The 19,887-nt window shown below is 39.2% G+C and overlaps 1 protein-coding gene across 1 annotated transcript; it reads left to right on the top strand.

The window, feature by feature from the left end:
- Positions 1 to 7,413: 7,413 nt before the first annotated feature.
- Positions 7,414 to 15,212, top strand: GKN2 (gastrokine 2). The gene is made up of 6 exons (XM_055539133.1): positions 7,414 to 7,425; positions 10,069 to 10,122; positions 10,561 to 10,698; positions 12,449 to 12,559; positions 13,287 to 13,443; positions 15,008 to 15,212. The coding sequence occupies exons 1-6, from the start codon at positions 7,414 to 7,416 to the stop codon at positions 15,088 to 15,090; spliced, it is 555 nt and encodes a 184-aa protein (XP_055395108.1). The 3' UTR covers positions 15,091 to 15,212.
- The last annotated feature ends 4,675 nt before the right edge of the window (positions 15,213 to 19,887 follow it).

The following is a 19,887-nucleotide window of genomic DNA, read 5'->3' as shown; positions in this document are numbered from 1 at the left end:
TGTGGAGTCTGGGTGCAAATGCAGACATGATCAAGGTCAGACAGGTACACCTGCATGCTGAGTCATAGTGAGGGGCCCCGGGTGCCTCTGAGGATTTGCAATTACTTCCAACTATCCCCATGCCTGAGAGATTGTGACATTAACTATCAAATCAAAAACACCATCATAGGTTGAGAGAAAGAGAGAAACTATGGAAGAAAGGAAAAAGCTTTTTTTTTTCTTTTTTAAAAATGTATTTATTTATTTTAATTGGAGGCTAATTACTTTACAAAATTGTGGTGGTTTTCTGTTTCTTGAGCAAGAGGTCCCATATTTTCATTTTGCCCTGGGCTTCACAGATTGCATATCTGGCTCTGTAAGGAGACAACACATACACATAACATGGATATATCAAAGTAAGGTAAGAGGAAGGTTCTGGGAGGCTTTGAGCTTATCCAAGGTCACATGGCAGTTAAAAATGGAATAATCCTTTCATGAAACTCAGAAGCCTATATTCTTTTCTTTTACGCCTTGCAGTTTTTCCAAATGAGCAGTAGAGACAAAATATTCAGAGGAGTGTGTCCTCTTTAAGCTGGAATAGTTATGGAGGCTTCATACAGAAGATGGACCTTTGGTCAAGACCTGTGGGGCAGTCTGGGTCTAGATACCTAGGAACCAAGTGTCAGCCTAGGGGAGCAGCAGAGCCAGGTGGTGTGAACTGGGGGAGTTCCATAGCTGTGAGAATCACCTTACAACATTCTTAATACTCTCAGATTCCTCTTTATAGTTATGAAATCTCCTATTTAATTGGATTTCAATAGAGAATAGTTGAGTCAGAATTATTCCACTTATCAAGAACTGACAATTGACTACACACTAAGCTCAGAAAACTAAGATCATGGCATCTGGCCCCATCACTTCATGAGAAATAGATGAGGAAACAGTGGAAACAGTGTCAGACTTTATTTTTTGGGGGCTCCAAAATCACTGCAGATGGTGATTGCAGCCATGAAATTAAGAGACCCTTACTCCTTGGTAGGAAAGTTATGACCAACCTAGGTAGCATATTAAAAAGCAGAGACATTACTTTGCCAACAAAGGTCCATCTAGTCAAGGCTATGGTTTTTCCAGTAGTCATGTATGAATGTGAGAGTTGGACTGTGAAGAAAGCTGAGCGTCAAAGAATTGATGCTTTTGAACTGTGGTGTTGGAGAAGACTCCTGAGAGTCCCTTGGACTGCAAGGACATCCAACCAGTCCATTCTAAAGGAGATCAGTCCTGGATGTTCATTGGAAGTACTGATGCTAAAGCTGAAACTCCAATACTTTGGCCACCTCATGCGAAGAGTTGACTCATTGGAAAAGACTCTGATGCTGGGAGGGATTGGGGGCAGGAGGAGAAGGGGACGACAGAGGATGAGATGGCTGGATGGTATCACCGACTCGATGGACATGAGTTTGGGTGGACTCCGGGAGTTGGTGATGGACAGGGAGGCCTGGCGTGCTGCGGTTCATGGGGTTGCACAAAGTCAGACACGACTGAGTGACTGAAGTGAACTGAACTGAACTGAAGCTTGAGACAGATATTCTAGGGATTTAATCCTCACTGATACCCATGTGAAAATTCCCTTTCTCCCTGGGCTCTGAGCTCAGGTATGTCAGCCTCATACTTCCCTGCATGTGTGAAGGCTCTTTTCTCTTTGCCACACCTATAAGTTCCTTGCGCTCCTCCCAGAAAAATAATATTTTAATTGGTGTTAGTTTCCATGGGTGTTTCTCTAAAAAGGCAATCACTCATTTTTAAAAATAATTAACACACCTTTAAATTTGATTTACTCTCTTCATATAGGCACATATTTAAGGGGATATGTAAATAGATATGTATATTTTAGAAATGTAGATACTATTCATTGTGTAGAATTTCATGGCTTACCCTAAAATAAATCAAAGAATTGACTACTTTATCATGCTGTTATTGCCCACTTTATCTTGAATAATTTTTTTTTGAAGCCTGCTTTATCTAAAATTAATATAGATACTCAAACTTTTAAAAATTAGTGTTAGATGGTATGTATTTCTTTACTCCTTTACTTTAAACTGTATTTTAATATATAATCTGTATCTTTATATTTAAAGTGAGTTTCTTGAACATAACATATAATTGGGTCTTGTTTTTCTGATCCACTTTGACAATCTCTTTTTTACTTGGTGTATTTACATCATTCATATTTAAAGTAATTATTGAAATAATTGGGTTAATATCTAATATGTTTGAAACTATTTTGTATTTGTTGCATTTGTTTTTTTTCTTTCCTTTTTTTAACTTCTTCATTTTTTAAAACAGTTTTTTAAAAAGATAAGTTTAAAGTTGGCATTAAAATTGAGTGGAATTCCTGTATCTTCCTTGCCCCCATACATATATAGCCTCCCTCAGCAACACTGAAAGGAAAGGCACATTTGTTACAATTGATGAACCTCTACTGACAGATCATTACCACCCAAAATCCATAGTGTGCATTACATCTATCAGATCAATTAAGAATAAGGAAAAAGATTTAATTTTACCTTCTTTATTCCTTCTCTGATTGTCTTAGGCATTCAGACTTGGTGGCTTATAAACAATACATATTTATTTCTCATAGTTCTAGAGGCTCATAAATCCAACAGATTCATAATCTGTGAGAGCCCACTTCCTCTATGAGGGCCATCTTCTTACCGAGAGGCTCTGCAACTTGTCAAAGGTCTCATGGCAGCTAAAAAATGGAATGATGTTTTCATGAAATCCAGGAGCTTTTCTTTTGTGCCTTGTAGCTTTTTCAAACGAGCAATATAGACAAAGCATTCAGAGGAGCGTGAGTTCTTTAAGCTGGGGTAGTTACAAAGGCTTCAACCAGAAGATGGAACTTTTTTCACCTTACACTCACTAAAAGAAGTAAATGGTTTCTTATTAAATTATTGATTTGCAATTTCTTAATAACTAACAAGACTGAATGTGTATGTGAATAATAAACAGTGACCATAATATTAGCTAACATTTATTAAGAACCTACTGTGTCTGCTACTCTACTATGTGCTTTATATGTGTGCCCTCGTTTAATCTTCATGGTACCCCTGTGAGGAGATGCTTTTATTACCCTTTCTTTACAGATGAAGATATCGAGGCACAGAGAGATTAAACAACTTGGCAAAGAACACACAGTGAGTAGCTGGAACACCTAGACAATTCAAATTTGGGTAAGATGTGTCAGAAGCTGTAACTCTAAGCACCTCCTATTGTTTTGTTCCCTCTAATCATGTCTTTGGCCCTAAAGACATGTTCCATGTGTTCATTTTATAACCTGTGGATTTGTAAAATGTTTCATAAGTTGAGACTAAATCTACATCTGTGACTCAATTTCTGTTTTGTAAATTGGTTCATTTGTACTCTTTTTTAAGTTTCTATGTTTAAGCAATACCATATGATCCTTGCCTTTCTCTGTTTGACTTACATCACTCAATAGGGCAATCTCTAGGTCTGTACATGTTGCTGCAAATTACTTGTGTTTCTTTTCTGATACTTAACATCTACTATATATTTCTTGATTATTATTTTTTAATTGAAGTATAGTTGACTTACAATATTGTGTTAGTTTCAAATATACAACAAGAGTGTTTCATATATATATATACACATATATGTGTGTGTGTGTGTGTGTGTGTATATATATATTCTTTTTCAGAGTCTTTTTGCATGTAGGTTACTACAAAATACTGAGTATAGTTCCCTGTGCTATACAGTAGGTCATTTTTGGTTATCTATTTTATATATAACAGTGTGCATAACACCTACTATATTTTAATAGTTATTTATGTTTATGATAGCAAGCTCTAAGAACAGATACTCATCGGGTCTGATTCATTCTTCTATCCATTTCAGAATATTTATTTGGTGACTTTCATAAGAGAGACTGTCATTAAGAACAGAAGGAAGAAGAGAAATAAAAGAAGGAAGGAAAGAAGAAAGAGAGACAAAGTAGATAAAGGTAATATGAAAAGAAAATAGCATGGTGAAAGGTGGGGAGCCTAAGACATGGAGGGAAAGGACAGGAAAGTAAAGTTGAGTGTCTTTTGTGGCAATTGACTACATGAACATCTCTCTATCTCTATAACCACATCCTCTCTTCTTCATTTCAAATATTTCTCACTCATACCACTTGAGAAATTTAGTTTGCAATGAGGCTATAATAGTGAGTTAAATGTCAAGCTAATAGTTTTCAATTTCTACAAAAGCCTACAGTTTCTGGAGAATTTTAGAAAGTCTTTGAACACAAGAGCGACTTAAGCAATGTGGTGCCTTTAAGTCTTGAATTAATTGGTTTTGAGGATGGAACAATGGAAAGTCTGGAAACAAGAAGACAATGCCCAAAGACTGGCTTCCTCTTTTTGGCACAGAGCTAAGCTTCATTTCCCTCACATCTAGATATGTACTGTGGCTGGTCCTTACTAATGGATAATGAATGGATGTGGTCATTTTCATTCTAAAGAAGCTAAAAGAAGATGTGTTTTCATCATGCTGTTGATCTAAACTCTCAACTGCTGGTTTGTTGATGCCAGGATAACCATGAAACTACATTTCAAGATGGGGAAGCTACATAAGAAAGAAGCTGGAAGCCATAAGTCATCTGTTGCAGGAGAGCCATTGTCCAGGAAGTCACCTGTATTGGCCTTTATGTGAATGAGAAATAAAAGTTTATGTTGTCAAATCACTGAGATTTAAGTGTTTCTTGTTATAGCAGCTACTGTAGCAATTCTGGTTACTTAAAGTCATTGCGACAGGGGCAGTGTGTGGTGGTGAGAGTGAGAAAATCTATGAGCTAAAACTCATAGATTGAAAAGAAAGACACAAATGGGCAAGGCATTACAGAGGAAAATGGCAGAAAAAGCAAGGATAACCTCAAGGTGAGCCTGAACACCTGAGGGAAATTGTTAGCAGAAATAACAATGTCCAGAAAAAAGGCTGCTTTGAGGGAAAAAATGTAGGAACTTTTGTTTTAGATGTATTGACTCTCATATATTATTGTATATCCAAACATAAATGCCTGGCAAATTAAAAAAGAGTTACAGAATTATGTTCATGTGTGTGTGTGAGAGAGTGAAAGAAAAATTGCAAAAATAGGGGATGTAGGTGTCATAAAAAAGGTAATAGTTAAAATAGGCTCAAACTTACATAAGGAAAGCTAACAAAATCAGTAAGGAAGAGGATTTACTGTTTAGTTTGAACAATAAAATAGCAAGAAAAAGTCTTATCTTTTCCACTAACTGTATCTATATATGATCTTGGCCAAGTTTCTTAACCTATTTGAATCCTATTTTCCTCAGGAGGGGTTTGGACAGGATTTGAAACAGCTCTTTCAATTAGAATCACCCAGGGAAGTTTAAGAGTCCACATGGTTGCGCCCCTTTTTGGACCCACTGAAGAAGAGTCCAAGGTGTAGGTAAGGCCAGCAGGAGACCCTTCCATGTTGGCAACTTCACATTCTCAGTGGGGAGCTAGGCAGTTGAGTCTTGGATTTTATTTATAATAGCTTTTGTAAGTACAGTGTCTCATTCACCCTGTTTAAATTTTTTACCCTTGGGTTGTGGGTTAGGCCTATTTCCAAGTCTATCTTTTTGTCAAGAAACTTTCTGGAATCACAAGGCTCCTTGCTAATGCCTCCATCTCAGAAAGGCAAGAAGTTACACTTAGCACCCACTCAGAGAGGACAGACAGCGCTTGTTACCAGTGTGGACTCTGGTGACACAACGTGATGTCAGATTGTGCTCTGACCCCCACTTGCCTCCTTAAAAGTTGAGTTCTCTGTACCCTAGTTTTCTTATTTGTAAAATGAAACATGATTAGAAAGTAACCCATAAGATTGTTGTGAGTACCAAATGAATTAATATATGCAAAGTTCTTAGGAAGTGATAGAACATATTAGGTGCTCCATTAATACTAAAGTCAAAGTGTTAGCCATGTCTGACTCTTTGTGACCCCATGGACTGTAGCCCACAAGGCTCCTCTGTCCATGTGATTTCCCAGGTAAGAATACTGGAGTGGGTTGCCATTTCCTACTCCAAGGGATCTTCCCAACCCAGGGATTGAATAGGTGTCTCCTGCATTGCAGACAGATTCTTAACCATCCTGAGCAACCAGGGAAGCCCCAATTAATTTAACTATTGTCATTATTAGACAAAGAGACTCAGAACTCTTGAGGGGACAGAGGACACATTAAAGGGTAGAGTGTAATACCTCTAATTCTAATATCTATTGTGTGATTTTAGGGGGGATTTTTGGAGCCAGATATGGGAGAAAATTGCAGATGTACTGTAATCCTTCTTGCTGTTGCTATCTTAGATTAAATGAAAAGCCCATTTTACATCCAATGCAGCTGAACAGCCAAGGTAGGGGAATTCCTATGAGCTAGGTAACTCCCAAATTGCCCAAATGTCTGCTTTTTAAAAGCGCAAGCTTTAAATAGTTACTGGCTAAGAAGTCATTCCAGCTCTAGAACAAGAACATCATTTATGTTTTTTCTTTGCTCACTGTAGTAATTTTCCATATTGGACAATTCTGCCATTTACAGGTGCTATTTGCTTTTGTATTTTCCCACATTTGAGTTCAAGATCCCACCCTAATACTAGCTAGCCATTTCTGATGGCAGAATTATAAAAATTACTTGCTTTAATCTTTATTCTCTCTAATTTTTTAGTCTGAGAATTTCTCAGTGTATATCAAGATAGCAAGAACTATATGTCATAGTTGTGATGGAGTTTTAGGTAATGTTTCAACATAAAAAATTGCTTAATGCTGGTAATTGGGCAGAGGGATCTCTGAGACTTGTTCTTCATGGATTTCTGGAAATTGGCACCAAATCTGAAGGAGAGGAGAAAAAAAGTCATAAGATGGCTTTTTCTTACAACATGTCCCCAGACACTACCCTCAGCTCTAGTCTCATATCCAACTCTTAGATGGAAAAATTCAACAGGCAGGGATGAAAAGACGCTGAGTAGGGGCCCAACTAATGTCTTAAGGGTGGACTTTACCATCAGGTGAGATTTAGGAATATAGTATTAGTATAGATGACCATGAGATGTTTGTGTAGGACAAGGATCTTGCAATGCTTTTAAAGGGTGGACATTGAAATCACAAATGCAACACAGAATAGATAAGTGGTGATATTTACAGAGTGACCAAGTGGCAAATTTTCACTATTGAGTAATCAACTTCTCTGATATTATGTTATGTGGTTGGGTCTTAATCCTGATAAAGGAGTTTGCTGGGGTGTGGCATTGATAGGAACATGGCCTTTTTCAAAGTGATCCTTCTGGACAGAGATTTCTGCACCTGAAATCTGATATAAAGGTAGAAGTTGCACTGGGCAGCCTCACTTGCTCCAGCAGCTTCTTTTCAGGCAAAATGAAAATCCTTGTGAGTATTTGTTTATGCTTCTTTATACTCTTATGGTAACTGCTTGCAGAGAATGTTCACATCCAATATGTGCTGGTTTTCAGGGGTCTTAGACAAATACTGCATGCTTCTAATTTTCTTGATTGAATTAATGCTGTCTTTGGCAGGAATAATGTCAAATACTAATTAGTCCATAATTATTTGTTCTTTGTTTCTTGAGATGTTTACTAAGAAAATACAAAGAAAAAATGGAAAATAGCTAGGGAATTTTAATTTGTAATATTTTAATAATAATAATTCCTTATTGTGAAATTTTGAGGGAATATAGGCATTTTAGGATAACTATACTTACCATCTAAAAGGGAAATAGTCATTTGAAAATAATAATATCAGGGACTTTCCTGGTGGTGAAGTAGTTAAGGCTCCATGCTTCTGCTGCAAGGGGCACAAGTTCAGTCCTTGGTTGGGGAACTAAGATCCTGCATGCCATGAGGTATGGTCAAAAGTAATAATAATATTGATAATAAAAAAAAAAAATCTGCCATTTCCCAAGTGCAGACTAGGCTGTATGCTGAACATTCACATGAATCACTTCATCTATCCACTGCAACAAGTGTATGTGTGCTATGCTCACTTGCTTCTGTTGTGTCTGAACCTTACGCGACCCTATGGACCACAGCCTGTCAGGCTCCTCCGTCCTTGAGATTCTCCCTGAGAGAATACTGGAGAGGGTTTCTTACTCTAGGGGGTCTTCCTGACCCAGGTATTAAACCTGTGTCTCCTGCATTTCCTGCATTGCAGGCGGATTCTTTACTGCTGAGCTACTGGGGAAGCCACTGAACTGAGTAGTATTGCCCCATTCTATAGGTGAAGAGATTGAGGCACAGAGGAATATGATTTCCCTAGGCCAGGAAATGTAGGGTTTAGTCTTAAAATCTATCCATCTTAGGCCCCACATACAGAAGCAATCATGGCAGAGCAGCCCTGCCGTGACCACTCCAACTGATCCCGGCCCTGATCCCAGTCTCCCATAGCTTCACACGGCAGCGCTCCATAGACAGTGAACTATGATCTATGGCAGCATGGAGCCTCTACCCCTTATTCTCACTGAGTTGTTGAGGGAGAGAGTAATATAAGTACCTCCCCAGAAGCTGTCAAACACTGACAATTTAATGAGTTCCTTCTCCCAGGATCTCTTGATTTTCCAAGAGAGATCTAACCCCCAAATGCACACCTAGGACTGTGGTGTATTAATCACATTGTTAGGTGGGTGGCTATTTGGGGGCAGGGGACATTTCCTGACTCTTTAATCATTCCACTAAGGTGCTCAGCCCTCCACCCATCTAACTCAAGCTTCTGTATTTGACCCATTAAACAGAACACTTAGGAGTGTCAGAGGTTACTAGAGCTGGCCTTGGAGCCCAGGTTTTCCGTATGCGAGTAGACAGATTGGACATCTGCACTTAGGTCCGTGTTAGACATTCTACCCAGTCACCAGGACAGAAATATTACTGATGAGATGCAAAGGGAAGTAGGGAAACCTCACTGCTGCTGCTGCTGCTAAGTCACGTCAGTCGTGTCTGACTCTGTGCGACCCCATAGATGGCAGCCCACCAGGCTCCCGTCCCTGGAATTCTCCAGGCAAGAATACTGGAGAGGGTTGCCATCTCCTTCCCCAGTGCATGAAAGTGAAAAGTGAAAGTGAAGTCGCTCAGTCATGTCCGGCTCTTCGCAACCCCATGGACTGTGGCCTACCAGGCTCCTCCGTCCATGGGATTTCCCAGGCAAGAGTACTGGAGTGGGTTGCCATTGCCTTCTCTGAAACCTCACTGACAGGTACTAAAAACATCTGCCCCTCTGAAGAGTCTCTCCATCAGCAGTCTCAATGACAGTGCAGTGCCCTGTGATGTTCAGAACAGGGAACACAAAACCAGGATCAGCATATTGAATGAGACCCTTGTACAACTGCAGCAAGATGTCAGCAGTGCCCCTGGGTCAGTCTCACATTCTGCTGGCCTAACACATGTCCGAGGCATCACTAATGGGAATGTGGATGTTTTCTTTGATGTCAGCCTCAGAAGTTATTTGTGCCTCCACAATCTGATTTTCATAGTTTCCCTTAGGAATACATAGGTACCCTTATCACCCATGAATCTATTTTAAATCTGTCTTACTCTCTTTATCTCAAGGCATTAAATAATTTTTTAAACCAAAAAACACAACTTGATGCCTGACTACTAAAGCCAGTGTGAATACCTCCAGGGTCCTCCTCTTAGTAAAATGACCCCTTTCTTACTGCTCATTTCTCCCAAGTATTTTTTAAAAATTTATTACTAATATTATTATTATTACTTTTAACACCAAAAAGCATCTTGTATTTCCCCCAAGTATTTTTCTGGCATATTCTTTCTAGAAGGTTGTGTTGTTGGGAAGGGTCAGGAATTTGGTAACAAAGGGAGAACTAATCTGAAAATTAGGAAAAAACTCATCAAATGCATGTCAAATGAATGAGTATTGGCACATTTTGGAAATGGACTGTTGACCATCCATGACCTCCCCCCAGTGTCTTTAAGTATGTTTTCTGAGATATTTGTGCTTGTCCTGTGTCACCCCACTCCAAATGACAACCCTATTATGAATGGATGTGACTGATCTGTTTTTCAGGTGGTATTTCTGGTGGCACTGGCCATCTTTGGGACACAATCTTTGGGAAATGAGGTGAGTTAGTTCACTATAGATATTATATCCTAGAGATAGTGGGAGAGGAAAAAGAAGACACAAGATAATCTGAAGGACAGTAGAGAGTCTACATGCCCTATGCGTGGGATGAAATCCCAGAAATAACCAATAACAGAAACAATGAGGCTGACTATTTCTTCCAATCACAATACCTTAAAAATATAACCCATTGCTTTAAAATGTGGTCAATTTCATTTCTCATGTGATGTCATTGCTTTGCCCATATATAATACAATGAACTAAGAGGAAGAGCTTTGCATTCTTATATTAGCATGGGCTTTTGGTCTGGGATGCCAGTGGGAACATCTCAATGTTCAATCTCTTGTTCAAAGCAATAGAAGGCTTTACTTTGCTGGGAGGGTTGCCTTTCAAATGCACATGGTTTGTGAAAACACCATTATGTCTTTGTCAATCTAGGTTTATAACATCATCAGCCCAACTGACAAAGGTGGCCAAATTCAGGAGACGATGACAATTGACAATGAAAAAAATGCTGCCATCATTAACATCCACGCAGGATCATGCTCCTCTACCACCATTTTTGACTATAAACATGTAAGCAGCAATATTTTATATTCTTCAAGAATGGACTCCTACAGGGTGGAGGGACAACCATTTATCATGCATTTGAATTCCAGGATCTATCCTTGTAATTCTTTCAGAATTTCCTTACTTCTTCTTTTCCCATTTCTAATTTAAAAATTGATGAGACAGGAAATATACAAATTTGCTTGATTTTTTCAGGTAGGAAGCATGATGATGCTGGCTCATTACAGGCTCAGAAAGTGCCTAGAAGAGTGACTAAAACCCAGGGCAAGGCCTGGCACACAGGCTCTCAAAAATATTTCTCAAATGTGTGAGTGAAGTAGGGCTTCTTCTAATACAAAAAATTCTGCAGAAAGAGGGCAATCATGAAACAAGCAGTCACAAAATAGCAGAAATCCTGAACAGCTACATATTTAACTATGTACATAGGATATGAAATAAATTATACTTTTGGAAGAATTAAAGCATGTTAACTTAAAAACATTATGCTATTTCCAAGTTTCTTTTGCTGGAATTAACAATAAATCTCAGAAACCTGTTCAGAAAACTTATTCCCTCCTTGATTCATTCATTTATGTTTTTGTTTTCCATTTGTTCCTCCTGGGTGACAAACCTGCTTTTATCTATGGAGAGAGTTATGCACTGTGGATATAAGTAGTCCATAGTCTATGGCACTGGGCATTTGAACTTGCTTTTCTTGTAGAAACCTCCTCCCTGCCTCTGTCCCACTGTTATTGGGAGTTTCATGACACGTTTGAAAGCATCAAGTCTTAGTTTTCAAGGAGTTGTGCTGAAATTCTTTTTAAGCAGATATCAGGGAAATCCCAAAAGTATCTTTAAAAAGTAGCATGGTGAGAAGTTGGTATAAGTCTCTCCACTATCATCAGGCTTGGCTTCTGGATTTTTGGATTTTAGGAACTGGAAATTAGTGAGAACTAAAAATTAGGGACTAGAAAGATTTGCATTATATACAATCTTATATGCTGAATAATTATTTGGAACTATGCAGAGAAAATTCCACTCCAGATGAATATTCCAGAAGGTTCCTTTTGGCTCCAAGTTCTTCACCTTCCATTGTTCTTCCAATCCCAACTTCCTTCATTCCATCCTTATGCAGCCAGCTTGGTTTGAGGTGGAGAAAAGATGAAGAGAAGATGGTGAAGAGGGGAGAGGAGAGTCAATGAAATATGTATGTGTGGAGAGTGAGGGTGGTTTGAATATGTTGAGGAGATCTTCTAAAGCAGTACTGTCCAGTGGAACTTTCTGCAATGGTAGAAATGCTCTGTATCTGCATTTTCCAATAGGGAAGCTACTAATCACTTGTGGTTACAGAGCACTTGAAATATGTGATGGAGGAAGTACACTTTAAATTTTATTTAATTTGACTTTAAATGTAAATGGAAACTTGTGGCTGGTAATTAACATATTTGAAAGCACAGTATTTACTCCAAATTGAGGACGTGGCAGAACAAAATCAATAGAGAAAGACAAAGAACAATTTCTCCTTAACCTTTCAAACCCCAAACTGCAAAACCAAAACGTGAAAAGTGAGAGACACGTCAAGAGTTTACAGAAATTTAGAGACAGAAATGACAAGTGAAAAAGTGAAATGACGCGGTAAAAGAAGTCAAACGGATAGAATGGATTGCAGCTTGAAAATCTTACTGTGCGTGTTTGAAGCTTTCCTGAAGGGCTGTACTCATGAAGTTCAGAACCCAGGGAACTGGGAGGGGCAGTGACTGTGCTCTTGCTGCTTTAGGGCTACATTGCGCTCAGGGTGCTCTCCAGAAGAGCCTGCTACATCCTGAAGATGGACCACAAAGCCATCCCTGCTCTGGACCAGCTCAAACGGTACATCTTTGAGAGGAAGGTAAGTCTGGGGTAGCCTTAAGTATTCCCTGTTCTTGAGCCAGAGAATATGGGGTCCATGGAGAAATGAAGAGGGTAAGGGATAAGGATACGTACTCTCCACTTTAAAGCATTTTCATATTCATTGATTTTAGAGCAGGAATTTATCTCTCAGCTTGAGTTCCACTATGCAGCCCCCAGGTGTAAGAACTTATAATACAAAGGCTGCCTCTGCTCAGCCCTAGATATATGTCCTCAGGCAAACCACTTATTTCCTTAGAAAGTAAAAATAACAATTAAAAATTTAAAAACTATCATAAATGCCAGTGTCTTTGTAGAAAGGACTAACTGCTGTTCTCTTAAAACAAGGCTTTAGGAAGTAATGATTGGGAGGAAAAATGAGTGAAGTTATAATATCCAATAACACAGTGGTGCAAGTAAATACAATATAGTGAGAATAAGCAAACATTGTGTGAGGCTAGGAACCTGAGGTTTAATTTTCCTTTTGTGTCTTCTCATTGGGCACAGGATTCACTCTCTCTAGGTTTCATTGTCATTAGCTGCAAAATAACATTGATAATAATAATGAGGCTTCTCTACAGACCAAGCGGTCAGAAGAAATAATATCTTGAGATCCCTGACCACCTTCTGTTCAATAATTTGAAAGAGAAAAAGTCACAATTTAGAATAAGGTACACCAGATTGTATTGATTTATTTCATCTTATTCCACTCTGTCGTACTGATCTAGGCTTTGAACAGCATGTTCTCTGACAAATACATCTGGGTCAAGTACAACCCACTGAAGTCTCTGATCACAAACGTGGATTGGTTCCTGTTTGGATCACCCATCAGGCAGCTTTGCGAACATGTCCCCTTATATCAGGGGGAAGTGGCTGATAAGATACGTAAGTACCAATAAATCATTCCTTCACCAAATATCTTCTGACTGCTCCAATATGTCAGGCACTCTGTTAAGTGCTGTGTGAGATACAAATAAACATGAAACATGACTCAATTTGGTTTATTGGGGGAATTAAATATCTTTCTTGTGTGGAAATGCTTCTAAATGTTGGGGGAGACACAGAAATGAGTAAAACTCTGCCCCCAAGGAACACATGATCTGGTGGAGAAGTTAATTCATTAAGATAGAGGATGGAATAAAAAGAGATTCCTTTGGGACCAAGGAAAAACTATTGGATTTTCTAAAGTATAGTATAGGGCTTCCTTAGTGGCTCAGTGGTAAAGAATCCACCTGGAATGCAGGAGACACAGGACATCTGTGTTCGATCCACAAGTTGGGAAGATTCCTTTGGAGTAGGAAATGGCAACCCACTGCAGTATTCTTGCCTGGGAAAATCCCATGGTCAGAGGAGCCTGGCAGGCTACAGCCCATAGGGTCGCCAGGGGTCAGACATGACTGAGCAACTGAACACAAAGTTCAGCATGGTAACTCGGTTAATAATATGGTATTGTATACTTGAAAGTTGCTGACAGTAGAGATTAAGAATTTCTACCACACAAACACAAAAGGGTTAACTACAGGTAGTGATGGATGTGCTATTTTGACTTTCTATAATGTATCTGTATATTAAATTATCATATTGCACACTTTGGAGGTGGCTTAGTCACTAAATCATGTCCGACTCTTTGTAACCCAGTGTACCATAGCCTGTCAGGCTCCTGAGTCCACGGGATTTTCCAGGCAAGAATACTGGAGTGGGTAGCCATTTCCTTCTCAGGGGTATCTTCCTGACCCAGGGATCGAACCTGAGATTCCTGCGTTGAAGGTGGATTGTTTACCACTGTGCCACCAGGGGAGCCCCAATATATTGTAAATTTTAAATATATACAAATATATTTGTCAATTGTTTCTCGAAAAGGTTAAAGAGCAATCAGAATTTAGGATAAGATTGGTCCAAAAAAGAGCAGGCAAAGTGGACTGACAGATGGGGAATAAAAACTCTGATTTATCCAGTTAACATATGTCACTGCAGTCATTCCTGGTATTTTTACACAAAATTGCTAAATATGGCCAAGTATTAAGAGTGGCCAGAATGAAAGAGAGGCTGGATCACAGACAGTGAAGGCAGCAAGAAAAATTCCTCAGAGTAGTGGGAGGTAGATAAAGAAGAAAAGAAATGGCGTTTATTACCTTTCTATTGCCCAGGTGTTAAGGTATTTTTCTTTTTAATAAGGTCATTAGTACTTACAAGTAAAGGCACACTGGCATGCCATCAATGCAGAATGCCATGGCATCAACTGAGTCAGAGAGTACTTCCAGGAATTGTTAGTCTTATTTAAGCTAATATATGATTATTCTTTACAAGTATAGCTGAAATCTTGGGCAACATGAAATTATATGTACAACCCCTTGTCAAAACATTTACAAAAGGGCATTGGTTTGCTAAATTAAATCTAATTTGCTAACGTCTTCATTCTCTTTCTTTCAACAATTTTCCCCCTTTTCAGATAATACTGGTGCTGGAGTCTGCGCAAAGGCTGGGCTCCTGGGCATCTTGGGAATTTCCGTCTGTGCAGATGTTCACGTGTAAGGCATTCAGCTCACTGGTTTCATCTTTTTAAAGAAATACACCCTTGGTTTCCACTCAACACCCAAATTAAATTCTTTCTCAATGCCCCAGCTAATTTGGAGGTTCACTAGTAAAACACGACTAGTATATTTATAGATCTCTGTGTGTTTGTTTTTGTAAACCACAAAGGGAAGCCAAATGATGTTTACATCAATATATGAAAGAAATTGCCAGGATTTCAAATAAAGTGCATAGTGTGAAAATTCCCGGATAATATAGGTGAGTTACATACAGGCTGGTCAGTTATGTGCAAGTCTCCATTTTTGCATCTGTCATTTAGACCAGCTGCCCATCTCTCCATCCAACACACTGAGGTAGCTTAGGTAGGGCAGGGGCTCAGGTGACAGTAACTTCCACCTAATGAGAGGGATAGTTTATTTGTACCCTTTAAAGACAACTTGACTGATCAGGTGATGCAAACTTAATAAATAAAATTTGTGTTATCAAGTATACCTTCTGACAAAGTCCCCAGCTTTGAGGGCCATTTATATAACTTTTAGTTCATCAGATTAGTAGACTCAACTGTAATAAACACTATCATGACATATTTCATCCCAGAGTGTGGAGAGAGAGAGGGAGAAACACCCATCACCTAGAGAGAGATGCATATTCCTGAAAGTTTTACAGGAGTGAGGACTTGACTGGGAATATCAAGTCATTGTAGGAGGAAAACAATTTCTAACATTTCAAATAAATTGCAAAAGGTGGGCAAATTTCCAGCTCATATAATTAATTCTCATATGGACTGGTCAGTGAATGCAAGTTCAGAACAAAGAGGAACTACTTTAGCAAGAATTTCTGTCGTCAATTGCTCCTATTTCTAACATCTACTCCTTAATAACCATTAGCACCAGGATAGATATGCTGGCAAAACTACCATAGTAAAGAAAGTTATTTTCTTGTTAGGCAATGAGTCATTTATATGAAACCGTTTGAGAACAGCAGTAAAGAGTGTATAATAAAGTGTCAAACAAAAGTAGAGTATATTAGCTGGGCTCCTAATGTTTGCAAATGATGGCACCCAAATCAAAATAACAGGTGGGAGTGGCGAGGTGGGAATTTATTGTCTCGTCTACCAAAGGAAGATAGGTATGTTCTGGTCTTGGTTGGCCAGAACTAGGTGCTTGAAGGTGACCAGACTATCTTTTTCCACTCTCAACACTCTTCCTCTCCACATGCCATACTCAGTATCTTGCATTAGCTTTCTCCATGGTGGTAAAACCAATGTGACTGTGAGTCCCAAGGTCTCCATCTTCCTTGTGTCATCATCAGAGAGGAAAGGACTCTTTGTTCTAATTTCAAATTAGCTTGACTTTAAATTACCAGGAAGATAAAACAATTATAAATCTATGTACACTCAATGTCAGAGCACTTAAACATAAAAAGCAAACATGGACAGATCTAAAGGAAGTAGATAGCAATATAATAATCATGGGGGACAGCAATACCCCACTTTTAATAATAGATCTTTCACAGAAAATCAATAAGGAAACAGCAGACTTGGAAACTATAAACTGAACAAGCCCGGCAACATATAGAGAATATTCCACCCAACAGTAGCAAAAACACATTCTCCATAAGCACTCATGGAACATTCTGTAGGGTAGATCATGCTAACCCAGAAAACAAGTCTTAACAAATTTAAGAAGATTGAAATCTTTCCAAGTATCTTTCCCAACCACAATGGAATAAAACTAGAAATCAATAACAAGAGGAAAGTATTCATAAGTACATGAGAATTGAACAACATACACTCGAACAACCACTGAGTTCAGAGAGAAGTCAAAGGGAAATTAGAAAATATCTTGGGACAAAATGAAAGCAGAATTAATATCTTCCCTCTCCAGCCCTTACAAAGGGAATCTTTCTGGAGAACATTTAATGCAGCCCCAGCTTCCTTGTAGCTTACATTTGACTCACTCCTTGTAGGCATGTGCCTGTCCTATTTGATTTGCTTCTCCTAATAAGTTTAATTGAAGTGTAATTGGCCTACAACGCTATTAGTTCCAAGTGCGCAAGATAGTGGTTTGATATTTCTATACATTGTAATATGATCACCGTCAGTCTAGCTACGACCCGTCATCATACAAAGATACTGCATTATAAATGACTATAATCCCAATACCTTACCTTAATTTTGTAACTGAAGTTTGTACCTCTTAATCGCCTTTAACTATTTTACTCATCCCTCCACTCCTTTACCCTCTGGCAACTACCTGTTTGTTCTCTGTACCTATGAGTCTGTTCTGTTTGTTCATTTGTTCTGTATTTTGAGTCCACATATAAGTGGAAATATATAGTGGTTATCTTTCTCTGTCTGAGCTATTTCATGTAGATTAATATCCTCTAGGTCCATCCAAGTTGTTGCAAATGTCAAGATTCAATATTTTTATGGCTAATAGTCTACTGTGTGTGTGTATCCATTCCACTTATTCCACTGTGCATGCTGCTGCTAAGTCGCTTCAGTCGTGTCCGACTCTGTGCGACCCCATAGATGGCAGCCCACTAGGCTCCTCTGTCCCTGGGATTCTCCAGGCAAGAATACTGGAGTGGATTGCCATTTCCTTCTCCAATGCATGAAAGTGAAAAGTGAAAATGAAATTGCTCACACGTGCCCGACTCTTAGCGACCCCATGGACTGCAGCCCACCAGGCTCCTCCGTCCATGGGATTTTCCAGGCAAGAGTACTGGAGTGGGTTGCCGTTGCATATATACATCTTATTTTTCTATTCATCTATGGGTGGACACTTAGGTTGCTTTCATATCTTGATTATTGAAATTAACGCTGCAGTGAACATAGGGGTGCATATATCTTTTAGAATTAACATTTTGCTTTTTTCAGCTATATACCTGGGAGTGAAATTGATGGGTCATATGGTAATTTTATTTTAGTTTTTTTAAGAAAACTTCACATTGTTTTTCTCTATGGTGGCTGCAGTCATTTGTATCCATACCAACAGTGTACAAGGTGTTCCTTTTTCGCCACAATAACATTTGTTACTTGTGGTATTTTCGATGATAGCCATTCTGATAGGTGTGTGGTGATATCTCACTGTGGCTTGGATTTGCATTTCTTTGATGATTAGCAATTCTGAGCATTTTTTCATGTGTTAGTTGGGCTATGCATATCCTCCTTGGAAAAATGTCTATTTAGGTCTTCTGCCCATTTTAAAATTGTTTTTTCTACATTGAGTTGTTTATATACTGTGGGTATTAACCAATTTTCAATCGCATCATTTACAAATATTTTTTCCCATTTAGTAGATTCTCTTTTTGTTTTGTTGATGGTCCCCTTTGCTGTGCAAGAGCTTTTAAGTTTAAATAAGCCCCTTTTATTGATTTTTACTTTTCTTTTTTTGCCTTAGGAGACATCCAGAAATATTGCTATGATTTATAGGCAAAGTGTTCTGCTATATTTTCTATACGTTCAGGTCTTATATTTAAGCCTCTAACCCATTTTGAGAGGTTTGTTTTTTTTTTTCATGTATGGTGTGAGAAAATCTTCTAATCTCATTCTTTCCCATGTAGTCGCCCAGTTTTCCCAGCACCAGAAGGATGTTTTCTGCTAGTCTTCAGATCATTCTCATCAACAGTTGCTCTGTACATAGAAGTAATTTTTGATGTGCCAGTAGAAGGAGGTGAGCACAGGGCCTTCCTACTCTATCATCTTGGCTGCTCCTCCTCCTCATCTACTGTTGATCAGAGTTTTCCAATCTCTACAGCAAAAATAAAACAAAACAAAAAAATCCACCAACTACCTAATCCGCATTCCCCATTCACATCTTTGCTGCCAACAGTAGTCATTTCCTGTTTAAGTAGCCATTAAAAAGATCCTTCGATTTTAAGGAATATATTCCTTATTTAGTTCCAAGGCTTCCATAATGATTAGTCTAAATTGGTGGTTTTCAGTTAGAGCTTTTTAATAGACTGTCTTGGTTTGTCATAGCTTTTCCTCCAAGGAGCAAGTGTCTTTTCATTTCATGGCTGCAGTCACCATCTGCAGTGATTTTGGAGCCCAAAAAAGTTTGTCACTGTTTCCATTGTTTCTCCATTTGCCACGAAGTGATGGGATCAGATACCATGATCTTAGTTTTCTGAATGTTGAGTTTGATGCCCAGGTGAATAGAACCCACCTGATGAGGCCAATGAAGCTGCTTCATAGGAGTAACTGCAGAGATACAGCTTTAACTGTGAGGATGGTCCTTCTACCTCAGGCAGGAGTAGGAAGAAGAGGAGCAGCACATTCTTGGCAGGACAAGGGGCCCCACTCCTGACCCCTGGGGAATTTGAGAGCATGGAGTGGGCAGGGAGCCAGAGAGTAAGCTCTGGGCAGTCACTGCCCTCAGCTGGTGAGCCTGCCCACCCAGACCCACAGATCTGGGGTTCGGGGCCAGTTGGCTCATCCCTGAGGCTGCAGAGAGGCAGGCGTGATGAGGACAGGTAGGGGAGCCTCCTTCTAGGGTGGAAGGAGCAGGGCTAGTGAAGGGAGCAAGACTACCTTCAAGGGAGCCTATCATTGGAACATCATTCTGCGAGCTCGGAGGCAGGGAAATTGACCTCTATCTTGGGCCTCCTCCCTGAGAAGGGCCTAAGGGCAAGGGTGGAATTTTTACAAGAATCTCAGAGATTTCTTGGCAGGAGGATTTCGAGCAGTTCCCAGCTGGGATTTAGACATGATCCTTCCATGGCATGCTGGCAGGAAGATAAGGACAAAGCTGAGGGAGATAGAAAGCTCAGGGAAGAGGGAACTGGGACATG

Source organism: Bubalus kerabau, chromosome 11 (genome assembly GCF_029407905.1).
Source record: "Bubalus kerabau isolate K-KA32 ecotype Philippines breed swamp buffalo chromosome 11, PCC_UOA_SB_1v2, whole genome shotgun sequence".
Taxonomy (NCBI): Eukaryota; Metazoa; Chordata; class Mammalia; order Artiodactyla; family Bovidae; genus Bubalus; species Bubalus kerabau.
This window is presented reverse-complemented; position numbering and strand designations above follow the sequence as displayed.